Source organism: Chiloscyllium punctatum, chromosome 40 (genome assembly GCF_047496795.1).
Source record: "Chiloscyllium punctatum isolate Juve2018m chromosome 40, sChiPun1.3, whole genome shotgun sequence".
NCBI lineage: Eukaryota > Metazoa > Chordata > Chondrichthyes > Orectolobiformes > Hemiscylliidae > Chiloscyllium > Chiloscyllium punctatum.
Window position 1 is genome coordinate 46,916,631 of NC_092778.1, and position 12,687 is coordinate 46,929,317.

Consider the following 12,687-nt stretch of genomic DNA (forward strand, 5'->3'; position numbering starts at 1 on the left):
GGATTTCTATTTCAGCCTGGAGTGCCATTTCTATTAGTAATAAGCATTATTATTGCATAAAAAAAAAAGAGACAAAAGTCAAACCTGGTAGCAGAACAAAATCATGGACCATATGACCATCTCTGACATTCACTGCATTTGGCTGTCACTTAAATGGTCTGAACCCAAGAGCCCCAGTTTTTGAACTTGGTTAGAAAACCCAGGATTAGGATTTAAAAGTTGTCCTTCCCATATTTAAGCTGCAACTGGAATATGACTATTGAATAAATTTAAAAAGACATGTGGAACAAGCCATCGGAATAGATAATAAATGGAACAATAGCTGTCTAGACACCCCAGCTCAAATTCTCCTGATGGTGGCCTACACAGAAGTATTGCCTCCTGACTGCACCAACACAACCTGAGCCCCAACAACTAAAATATCATGGCTCACTTCAGCTACATTTGTGCCAAGAGACAGTTTTTCACCCACTGCTGAATTAGTTTGGTTCACTGATTTAAGATAGTTTCAGTTGAGAGTGGATGCTGTGCTTTTCCAGCACTACAATGAGCAGGAAGTCGATCTTTCAGACATAAGCCCTTCATCACGAATGGCCTTCTCTAGCAGTCCTCACTTTCTCCTGGTTGATTTCAACCCTACTGCAAAGTCTCTTCCAAGGATGCCAAGCTTGAAGAAGTTCTCCTCCTCCAGAATCTGTAGTCCTCACTTTCTCCTCAAGATAATTTGAGTCAATTTGAAAGTAGTGATACATAGTGGAATGGCAAAGAGAATTTAAAGACTGTAACTGCATTGGCACTTCCATCAGATCAAAAAAGTCTCCAAGCAAAGTGTACAAAATTCCAAAATCTGGACTAAAGAACATCTGCTTTGCAAATATAGGAACCAACTTTTCGGCACCTTACAAGAGATTGACTTACGTTTGTAAAGGAGGTCTGCACTCCTTCTAAAGATTTAAACTATATTTAAAAATAACCTGCATCTCCCAGACTGGAGGCCTAGTGTATAAACTATCAAGGGTAGCAATATTTCTACATTGCCAAGAGAAACTCCCAGATGACAATAGTGAAGAACTTCAGCTTTTAGGCTGGAAGGCAGAGCTGGAAGAGGTGGAAAGTAGCAAATAGGTCACCTTGCTGTGTGTTGTTAAAGTGTAGATTTGTGGATTAGAGTGGATATGTGGATTGTTAGAGTGTCAGATAGCTTGTCAACACATACAAATGAAAAGTGATTAGCCAGAGAAGGTTCCAGAAGGCAGTGTGTGTGACTGGAACTATATAGCAGTATGATTGACCTTCAGGAAATGGAAGAAATAGTTGAAACAAATTAGAGTAACAGGGCATACAAATATGCCAGTTGAGTTATCAACAAAATAATTACAACATTGCTTAAATATATTCTTTGATATTAAAAACTCACATTTCTGGAAGTATATTAATTAGAAATTATCCAAACATGCCTGCTAGATTGACTCTGTTGTTTTAAAATCCAATAATGATACAAAACCTTTCTGGGAATGTGATGACCAATGTAGTCAAGTTTTTCAAATGGTATAATTTAAAGGCTTAGGGTTAAGAGGTGCTGGGGACTTTACTTCTGTATTGCATGTGTTTCTACATTAAACATTAACTAGCAGTTTTCGAATGTTGAAAAAATGGTTCTCATTTCAGATGGAGTCACCTGTTCATGTCACATGAATCTTCTGCTGAACTGCTAGCTAGCAGCTATGCCAAGTACTACTTTTCAATTGCAATAAATCCTTAATGGATTAATAAAAACAATTACATGCAAAGGACATCTTGATCCAAATATCAAGACTCCAAGTTCCTAGCCTAATTTGTTGAACTTAGGGCACCAACTGCAATCATTACATATTTATTTCTTATACCCTTTAAAATGTTGAATTCTGAATTTCATCCACACATATTTAGGAAATAATTGTATTACAGTTAATCTCAAAGCAACATAGGGTGTCCCCTTTTTCAAAGGCATCACACAGAATAGTCCTCTTAAACATTTTAGAAAACAAAAGCTATCTATTTTGTGAAGTTTGCAGCTCCAGATGAGTAATGTTAGCACTTGAGAGTGTTTCTATTTTGGGCACTCAACATCAGAATAAAGTATATCTAGGTCATACACAGGACAAGTCAAGCCTACACTCTCTTCTCATGAATACTCAGCTCTATACTTAAAGACCATATTCTATATCAGCAAAAAAAATTCTATATTTTGTTCCTCTAATTGTTCTTTTCATTGAGATTACAAGTGGCAAATTATATTGAGGACAATAAATCACTAACACTTTAATCTACTCACTACATCTAACTGAAAGCACAGCCACAATTTTAACCATAACATGTACATAATTTATTTTGGCTAGCTAAACATGACTTTAAATGTGTAAATTGTAAAACAAACTTAGAATATTTTACTCAGAACTTTATAATGGCAGTATTTTCAGAGAATCATATGAATTTGTTAAAAGTAAACTTGCTTTATCTATATAGTACTTCAGAATAACAAGCTCTACATTTGTTACAACAGGTTAATTTTTAATTTCACAACCAAGATGTACAAATAATTAACAAACCAAATAAACTTTGATTCAAAAACAAAAGAGTTGTTGAAAAAGTTTAAAACTAGATTCCAGTTATTGTGTCCTCTAAAATCTAAATCATTCCTGCAAATGCTATTGCTTTTGCTAATAATCAGAAATTACACATTCAGATAACAAGGTTCCTTACCATTAAAAGTACTAGTTTCAAACAATTTTCAATCTGATTTTCATGTAGGTAAAATTTTAATACTGCTATTGATTCAATTTGAAATTAATATAATTTTCTAATTAATTTATTTTAATGCAGTAATTGTACAATAAACTTTTCTGAAAGCAAAAAGGCAAAATGCTAGAGCAGAAGTTATAGCAATTCTAAAAAGTGACAATTGTAAACTCTTTAGCAGTTTTAATTTTCATGAAAATATTCCAAATCATTGCACACTGGCAAAAGCTGAATTATTAACTTTTAGGTCATAGTGATTCTGAAGAAATAGACACTAACAAGTTTTTGTTTTAAAAAGCATTAAAAATGACTGGCAAATGCATCAAAGGAAAAGTAAAAATTTAAACCAATAAGGCCCTGATGGTTCAATAAGCTTACACAATGAGTAGCCAAACTATACAGACCAGGAAGTCCCTAAAGTTTTAACCCTGAATCTATGTGGAATAAAAGTTATAAATAACCCCAGTTTCAAGGATTTGTACATTAAAAATTACACGGGGGCAGGGTAGGGGTGGATGTAGGGTGAAAGTCTTGGGGGAATGGGGGCAAGAGATGACAGAAGTTAAAAGATAAAAGTAAAAGTTAACACACCACTCACACACAGCTGACTCAAAGCAATACAGAAGTCTGACAGCAGATCATTCTTCCTTCCTTTGTTGCCAAGGAATTTTGGCAAAAGGTGGAGGTTAGGGCTTTTGAAAAAAAGTATTGCTCATTATTCTTCAACTGAATTGTTGAGCTGAGGATGATACCTTTTTCAATTGCCGACTGCAAAGTTGAACATCAGTCTATGAGAATCACCTACTGACATTTTCTCCTTTCTAAACCAACTGGTCTGACCAGCAGTTTCTCCAATGTTTTAGTAAAGATTGCTGAATTTAATCTGCTTTGTTACTCACCTATTGTTTTTATTTTCTATCCAAAAGAGATTGGGGGAAGGTGTGGTTGTGGGATTCAGAATGAAATTGGTCTTTGTTAATGGCCTTGTAAAAAGAGAAATCAGAAGCAAGAATGGGACACGAGGCCCTTTGAGCCTGCTAAAGTAATCAATATGACCACGACTAATCCTCTAGGACATTGACATGTTCCTGTTTGAAAAATATAGCAGTGCACATTATTATCATGAGAACTGTTAAGCCATTTTTAAAAATTGCTTACTCTTTCATATTCTTGATTTAAAATCTAAAAATCTCTTTCTTGAATGCATTCAATGCCTCTATAGCCATCTGCCATCAAAAATTCCACAGGTTGCAGGTGATGTTGTTCCGATCTATCTGCTTTCCTTGTCCTTATAGATGCAAGTGGCTGTGGGTTTGGAACTTGCCATTTAAGGATCTTTGGTGAATCTCTACAGTGTAGATAGTGCACAGTACTGCTACTGAGCATCAGCTATGGAGAGTGTGCAGGCTTGTCGATGTGGTGTTAATCAAACAGGCTGCTTTGTCCTGGATGGTGTTGCGCTTCTCAAGTGCTGTTGGAGCAGCAACCATCCAGTCAAAAAGGGAGTATTCCATCACACTCCTGACCTGTGCCTTGTAGGTGATGGACAAGCTTTGGGGACTCAGGAGCGGAGTTACTCACTTCAGTATTCCTAGCCTCTGACCTGCTTTTGTAGCCACTGTGTTTAAGTGGAAAGACCACTGGAGTTTCTGGTTAATAGTAATCCCAGGCTGTTGATGGTGTGGGGATTCAGTGATGGTAACACTATTGAATATCAGGGTGTGGTGGGTAGATTGCCTCTTATTATAGATGATGATAGCCTGAGGTTTGTCGTGCAAGTGACCAACAACCAAAACCATCTTCCTATGTGCCAGGTTTGACTCCAACCAGCAGAGAGTTTGCCCTCTGATTTCATCGATACCAGTTTTGCTCCTTGATGACACATTCAATCGATGGGGCCTTGATGTGAACTGCAGTCACTTTCACCTTATCTCTGGATTTTTTTTCATGTTTGATCCAAGGCTGTGAGGTCAGGATCCGAGTGGCCCACGCAGAGCCAAATTGGGTTCTGTGAGCAGGTCCTGTTTGATAGCACTGCTGATGACACTTTTCACCAATCTACTGATGATCCAGAGTAGACTGATTGGGCAGTAATTAGCGGCGTTGGAGTTACAAGTTCTGGACCATAAGTCTTCATTACTGTTGCGGATATTGTCAGGGTCCATAGCCTTCGTAGCATCCAGTGCCTCTAATTGTTTCTTGATATCATATGGATTGAATGGAATGGCTGAAGACTGGTATTTCAGAGGGCAATTGAGAATTGGTCGCATTACTGAGAGTCTGGAATCACACACAAGCCAGACCAGATAAGGATGGTAGATTTTCTTCCCTAAAAGGATATTAGTGAGCCAGATGGGTTTTTCTGACCATTGGCAATGATTTCATGGTCATCAGTAGATTCTTAATTCCAGAATTTTAAAAATTGAATTCAAAATCCACCATTCAATAGTCACAGGTGAGGTGCCGGAAGACTGGAGGTTGGCAAATGTGGTGCCACTGTTTAAGAAGGGCGGTAAAGACAAGTCAGGGAACTATAGACCGGTGAGCTTGACCTCGGTGGTGGGCAAGTTGTTGGAGGGAATCTGGAGGGACAGGATGTACATGTATTTGGAAAGGCAAGGACTGATTAGGGATAGTCAACATGGCTTTGTGTGTGGGAAATCATGTCTCACAAGCTTGATTGAGTTTTTTGAAGTAACAAAGAAGATTGATGAGGGCAGAGCAGTAGATGTGATCTATATGGACTTCAGTAAGGCTTTTGACAAGGTTCCCCAAGAGAGACTGATTAGCAAGGTTAGATCTCATGGAATACAGGGAGAACTAGCCATTTGGATACAGAACTGTCTCAAAGGTAGAAGACAGAGGGTGGTGATGGAGGGTTGTTTTTCAGACTGGAGGCCTGTGACCAGTGGAATGTCACAAGGATCGGTGCTGGGCCCTCTACTTTTTGTCATCTACATAAATGATTTGGATGTGAGCATAAGTGGTACAGTTAGGTTTGCAGATGACACCAAAATTGGAGGTGTAGTGGATAGTGAAGAATGTTACCTCAGATTACAACAGGATCTTGACCAGATGGGCTAATGGGCTGAGAAGTGGCAGATGGAGTTTAATTCAGATAAATGTGAGGTGCTGCATTTTGGGAAAGCAAATCTTAGCAGGACTTATATACTTAATGGTAAGGTCCTAGGGTGTGTTGCTGAACAAAGGGACTTTGGAGTGCAGATTCATAGCTCCTTGAAAGTGGAGTCACAGGTAGATAGGATAGTGAAGGCGACATTTGGTATGCTTTCCTTTATTGGTCAGAGTATTGAGTACAGGAGTTGGGAGGTCATGTTGTGGCCGAATAGGACATTGGTTAGGACACTGTTGGAATATTGCATGCAATTCTGGTCTACTTCCTATCGGAAAGATGTTGCCAAACTTGAAAGGGCTCAGAAAAGAGATTTACAAGGATTTTGCCAGGGTTGGAGGATCTGAGCTACATGGAGAGGCTGAACAGGCTGGGGCTGTTTTCCCTGGAGTGTTGGAGGCTGAGGGGTGACCTTATAGAGGTTTACAAAATTATGAGGGGCATGGTAGGATAAATAGACAAAGTCTTTTCCCTGGGGTCGGGGAGTCCAGAACTAGAGGGCATAGGTTTTGGGTGAGAGGGGAAAGATATAAAAGAGACCTAAGGGGCAACTTTTTCATGTCGAGGGTGGTACGTGTATGGAATGAGCTGCCACAGGATGTGATGGAGGCTGGTACAATTGCAAGAGGCATTTTGATAGGTATATGAATAAGAAGGGTTTGGAGGTATATGGGCTGGGTGCTGGCAGGTGAGACCAGATTGGGTTGGGATATCTGGTTGGCATGGACGGGTTGGACCGAAGGGTCTGTTCCATGCTGTACATCTCTATGACTATATGACTGTCATGGCAGGATTCAAAACCAGGTCCTGAGAACATTAACTGAGTTTTTGGATTAATAGTATAATGATAGTATCACTAGGCCATGGCCTACTCCTAAATGTTTGTGCTATACAGGAATGAATGACTGTTTTAATTCATGACACATTCTTTAAATAGTTAACGTTACCTATCCACCATCAATCTCTTTAGTAAGATTCCCCAATCCATTCTTGCCAATTTGTGACTTATCGTTTTAATTCTCTTTATTTAAATGCAGGATCCTAATTTTTGATTCAATTACTTCACTCTCCAGTAATGATGAATTCTCTCATATTATGGTCACCCTTCCCCAAAGAACCCCCTCATTCCTCAGTACCCAATCTATATTAGTGTGTTTTCTGGTTGGTTCTACAACATATTGATTTAAAATAAAAATCAAGTACACACTCCTGGAAGTCCTCTTCCACAATACAATTGCTTGTTTGGTTTTTCCAATCCATATATGTAAAGACTCCCACAATTACAGTCATACTGTTATTGCATACATCTGATTTCTTATTTAATGCCTTCTCTTAGAGAAGTCCCAATGTTTTCTTCCCCTGTGATGTTTCTTATTTCCACCTAAATAGATTCCACCATGGTTTTCTGAGCCAATATCCTTCCTCACTATTGCATTGATTTCCTCCTTTATGAGCAACAGTACACCACCTCCTTTCCCTTTTGGTTTATCTTTGCTAAATAATGAATACCCCTGGATGCTCAGTTCCCATGTTTGGTTACACTGCAGTCATGTTACTATAATTGCAACTAAATCACAATCATCTAGATGTATTTGCGCTTCTAATTCACCTTCTATGAACGCTCCATGCCTTCAGACACAAACTCTTTAGAATTGTCTTTTTAACCTGTTTAGTCATTTTATTTGCACTATGGCCTCATTTTTAAAAAAAGAAAATCTGCCTTCTACTTTTTGCTTTTCATCTTGTGTTTCTACCTTTGTTTCTCTGTCCTCAGGTTTCTGCTCAGGTTCCCATCCCCCTACCATTCTAGTTTAACCCTGTACTTCCTTTCTCGTTTAACACCCCCCACACCTTACCCCCTTCTATTCTACTTTAAACCTCCCCACCCCAATCCAAAAGTGCATTTATCCTGGTCCTGCCCATTCTGCTTGAACCAGTCCCAATGTCCCAGGAATTTGACTCCCTCCCTCCTACATCATTAACCAAAACTTGCAGAATACTATTTCTACCAAAAAAAATGAACTGTCTTTTCCAGATTCTGAGATTTAGTTTGAAATTTAAAAAACAATGGTATTTTCCAAGCCAAAGGAAAGCAAAAGCCGGGTATTGTACAGTAGGAAGCCTATTTGACACTGCTCCTAAATATCAATTTCAACTACATGTTGTCTGCCATTTCAAAGTAACCTACACTATCATTAGCATAAACTTGTTTAAACACAACAGTCACACTACAGAGGAATACATTTATTGTTCTAAAGTAGGAATAACTTCAATCAATCAATCTTGAGAAGTTTTATAATTTAAGGCAAACACATTGTATAGTGCTGAGCATTTGCAAATAATAGATTAGGATAAGCCAAACTCATAAGTGGTTAAATCTGAATTAATAGTCAACAGTGTTCTCAATGTTAAAAAGGCGGATATTTCGTCAGTATGGACAATGCACTCACGTTTCTAGAGAATAGCTTGACTCACAACCCTTCAGATATAGATGGGAGAATGATTGCTCTCAGAAACTTATTTTGCTTTAGTGTTATTTGTTCATGACATGCAACTACAAAAACAAATTCTAGTATTAGATCGAAATTCAAGAACACCCTTACGATCATAGATTTTTCACAAAAATGATGGCACGTTATCTTTGATGAGTACTTACTGAACTAGTATTGTCTGGCTGGGTGACAATCCCTTTGACTGGGATGCTGCTGTAAGAGTGGAAAGATACTTCCTTGTTGTGATGTTTAACTGGATCAGAGGCATAATCTGGAGGAGGTAGGACAACATTTGACCTGTCTGCAAGATTCAGGATGCTCATACTCCGTGCTGGCGCCGGGCTAAAGCAAAGATAATAAAACAAAAATTACCAAAGTGCTGATTTCCATTACTACAAGTATATTGTAGAAAAAAATTGGTAGAAAATGTTACAATAATTAAGTTCTAATTTACTATTGACCTTATAGTCAGTTATAATATAATAGATATATATATGCAAACAAATTTCCTATTAATTACAGAACATGTTTTCATCATTTTGCCAGTAGTTTTTTTGAATTGTACAATGTCTTTAAATTTAACAGAATACATAAGCACAACTTATAATGGCTATGTACCTTTTTATCAAGTGAATGATGGAATTAATTTAAATTATCTTCAATACGTATGCAAGGCTCTAGTGTAAGTTAAATTTTTAAAAATTAAGCCTGGTTGTTTCTGCAACTTAAACTGATTTTTTGTCGTATTTCCTTTTGATTACTAAAGTTCTACCCTGTCACAATTATCGTAATGCATTGCAAAATGGATCATATGCTCAGATTCACGTAAAATGGATCGTACATATATGGACACAAGTTTTAAATGTATGTCTTGGTTTACTTAAGTCTGGAAACTTGGAGTCTTGGAAATTTCAAGAATTTAAATATTTTCTCTAACTTAGAATCAACGACCCAGAGTAGTCTGTTACATTACTTTTGCAGGTGACTATCAATTAGAGTTTTGTCAACTTGATGTGCTATCAAATTAAAGGTTGTTTCTTAAGCTCCTGAAGGAAGTCAAATAAATTACCACAGAACAAAAAAAAATAAACAAATGATTTACACAGCAACATAACTAAATGTATTTCTTAGAATTATACAGCATAGAAAGGCAGCCATCCTGCACAATGCATCTATTCTGGTGATCTGTAAGAGCTATCCAATTAGTTCTACTTCTCTTGTTCTTTCCCAGTAGATCTATATTTGATTTAAGTACACACCCCAAGATGAATTTATTTGCACAACTTTGCATCAATCTTCAGGGAAATGGATGGCACAAGCAGTTGGATGTTGGCCTTTTACCTCTGGGATTGATGGGATGAAAGTTTCCTTTGTCCGTAAGGGATGGTTTAGTGCCTTTTAGTGGATGAAAAAAATGTTTATACTGGTGCAATGTTACATGATTGTACCTCCTCCTTAATCTTGGAACAATGTCAGGATTTCATTCTGTATTTGGAAATGCTACACATAAACTGGATTGCTTCTGATGACAATGACGACTAACACCTTCTCACCACAAGCAGAGACAAACAATGCCCAAAAAAGGTTAAAAATCACACAACACCAGATTATAGCCCAACAGGTTTAATTGGAAGCACACGGAGTGACGCTCCTTCATCAGGTGATAGTGAAGGAAGGAGCGTCACTCCGAAAACTAGTGCGCTTCCAATTAAACCTGTTGGACTATAACTTGGTGTTGTGTGATTTTTAACTTTGTACACCCCAGTCCAACACCGGCATCTCCAAATCAAAAAAAAAAGAAACTGTCCCAAACTGTTCTGCACCAGAAGTTACAAAAGTCCTGCACACAATGGGTTGTTTTCTCAAAAAACATTGCTTACAGAAAGAGAGAACGCTTGGGCAACGTGTGCCTCAACTGCGACAACATTGTGAGACTAACCTACTGTTAATGAGTCAAAATTCCTTAGTATGATAGAAAGAAAACATTTTTGCTGTTACACCAACACTAGGCAAAGTTCCCCAATTCATTATGGTTCCAGGTTAGAAAGCCTAAACCTGTAAATGTCTGGATTAGAAGGGATTAACTGGTGCCTCTAATTTAGACATGTATCCTCTTAGTAGGTTGCAACAAGGCTAATTTACAAAGGAGCTTGTGGATGACATTTTGCCAAACTCAAATGAACTGTTTTTAAAGAGTTATAGAATCATACAGCACTGAAAAGGCACTTCCACCCATAGGTCAGCACAAACTCTACCTACAAATAATTTCCAACACTTGACCCATGGCTTTGAATTTTATGATGCTTCAAGTGTTCATCGACATTTTTGTTTTATATAGGTTGAGAGATATCCAGTCTCTATTAGCTTCCCAGGCAATGAATTCCAGATCCCCACCACCCTCTGGATGACAACATTTTTCTTTAAAACCCCTCTAAACATCTAAATTATCTCCCTCCCTCCCTTGTTATTGACCCTCCAACAATGGACAACAGCTGCTTTCTACCTGCACTGACTACAACCCACATAATCTTATATACTTTGATCAGGTTCCCCCCCCCTCCTCAGCATTCTCTGCTCGAAAGAAAACAACCCTAGCTTATCCAGATTTTCTTCATTGTTAAAATGCTCCAATTCGGGCAACATTTTGGTTAATCTACTCTGTCTGCACTCCAGTGCGGCTGCATTGTTCCTATAATTTAATGTAGCTATAATGTAGCTAATTTAACCCAGCTTTCTTGAATTAACAAAGATCAAGCTTACTATTTACTACATAGAAGAAAGAGGAAAATACACAAAGGAAATAAGGCGCAAGTCCAAAAAGACAAAAGTATAAAGCAAAAGATGTATGGATTAGTGTTTGAATTGTTCCAAAGAGCAGATCGTTGAATGCTATGGCCCTTGCAGTGGAGATCACTGGTAGCGTTGATGTTGGGATTTAAACAATCCTTAGTTTTGCAGATTGGTTGAGATCCTGTGGTTCTGCTTCCTTTCAACCATGACTGAATTCCAGCATTCACAGGGAGAGTCCTTTTTGTTGTCCTGTTTCCCTTTTGAATGGCTGCTAGCTATCTTGAACTCTAGCACTCAGTGAAAAAGAGTCACCCCTGTGTTCCAGGTAAAGACAATGGGATAATTCTTCACCTGTTCTTTCCAGTATGTTAATGCTCAAACCCATACTGCTACACAGGAATGTTCAGTCCCAGTAGCACAGTCCATTAGAGTTAAACCAGCATTTTGACACCCTGCCCTTGTATACTTTTCAAAGGGAAAAATACAAATATGTCTGCAGTTTGGGACATAGCTGCAGGAGATGGGTTGCTGTTGAGAAGGGTGTTGTCAGCCCTTCATTATTTTTGTATTCACAAAAGATCACAGTTCAGTTCATCTGCATTTACTTCCTATCACTTTTGAAGGGCTGTTACTTAAAATTCACTTTGCATTTGTAGGTCTCTAGCTCTCCGCACAGCTACTTAATTTATGTCTGCAGTCATTTTTGCCTGCATTAGCCCTTTTAAAAAAGGGCACTTCGGTACTAAGTTAAACTGTTCTCAGTACTAGAGTTATGGTCAGTGGGTTATGACAACACAAAGTTAAGTATATAACTCCCCTTCAACAAAACAGTCATTTCATGCAAATGCCATGCTCTGACAATTCCAACAAAACAAAAGTTTAACCACTACTCACCTCATGGTATTACCGGTGAGGAGTTGAATCTTCCATCAACATCCCACAGAGTCACCAATGACCAGATTCTACTTGGACCAAATACAAATACTTGACAACAGGACTATGTCTGAGGCTGGCTATTTTGGGGCAAGTAACTCACCTCCCAACTCTCCATAGCCTGTTCACCATCTACAAGATACAGATCAGGCAAGATGGAATACTCTCCATTTGATTGATGGGTGCAGCTCCAACAGTATTCAAGAAACTTGACATCATGCAGGACAAGGCAGATGATGTGACCGATATTCTACAAACTGCACCTTAAATACTCACTGCCCCCACCACCAGTGCACTGTAACTAGAGTACCTGCCATCTGCAACATGCAGCAACATGCTGCTGTGACAGAACTACCCAAACCTGCATCTTCTATCATTGGGAAGAGCAAGTAGCAGACTTCTGAAAACACCAGCACTGCAACTTTCCCTCCAAGTCCACTACACTACAATTTTGGAAATATATGCCTGTTCCTTCATTGTTTCCAGATCAAAAGCCTGGAATTCATTGTTTAAAAGTACTGTGGAAGTTCTGTCACCACATAGCCCAGAGCTTCAAGGCAA

At 38.4% G+C, this 12,687-nt stretch overlaps 1 protein-coding gene across 1 annotated transcript in view; it reads right to left on the reverse strand.

Annotated features, from left to right (window-relative positions):
- The window catches only part of baiap2l1a (BAR/IMD domain containing adaptor protein 2 like 1a), a 149,636-nt gene that overhangs the window by 13,876 nt on the left and 123,073 nt on the right, over positions 1 to 12,687 (reverse strand). The window contains exon 12 of the mRNA XM_072559825.1: positions 8,568 to 8,745. Coding sequence (XP_072415926.1) covers positions 8,568 to 8,745 — 178 coding nt within the window. The remainder of the gene's footprint in view (positions 1 to 8,567; positions 8,746 to 12,687) is intronic.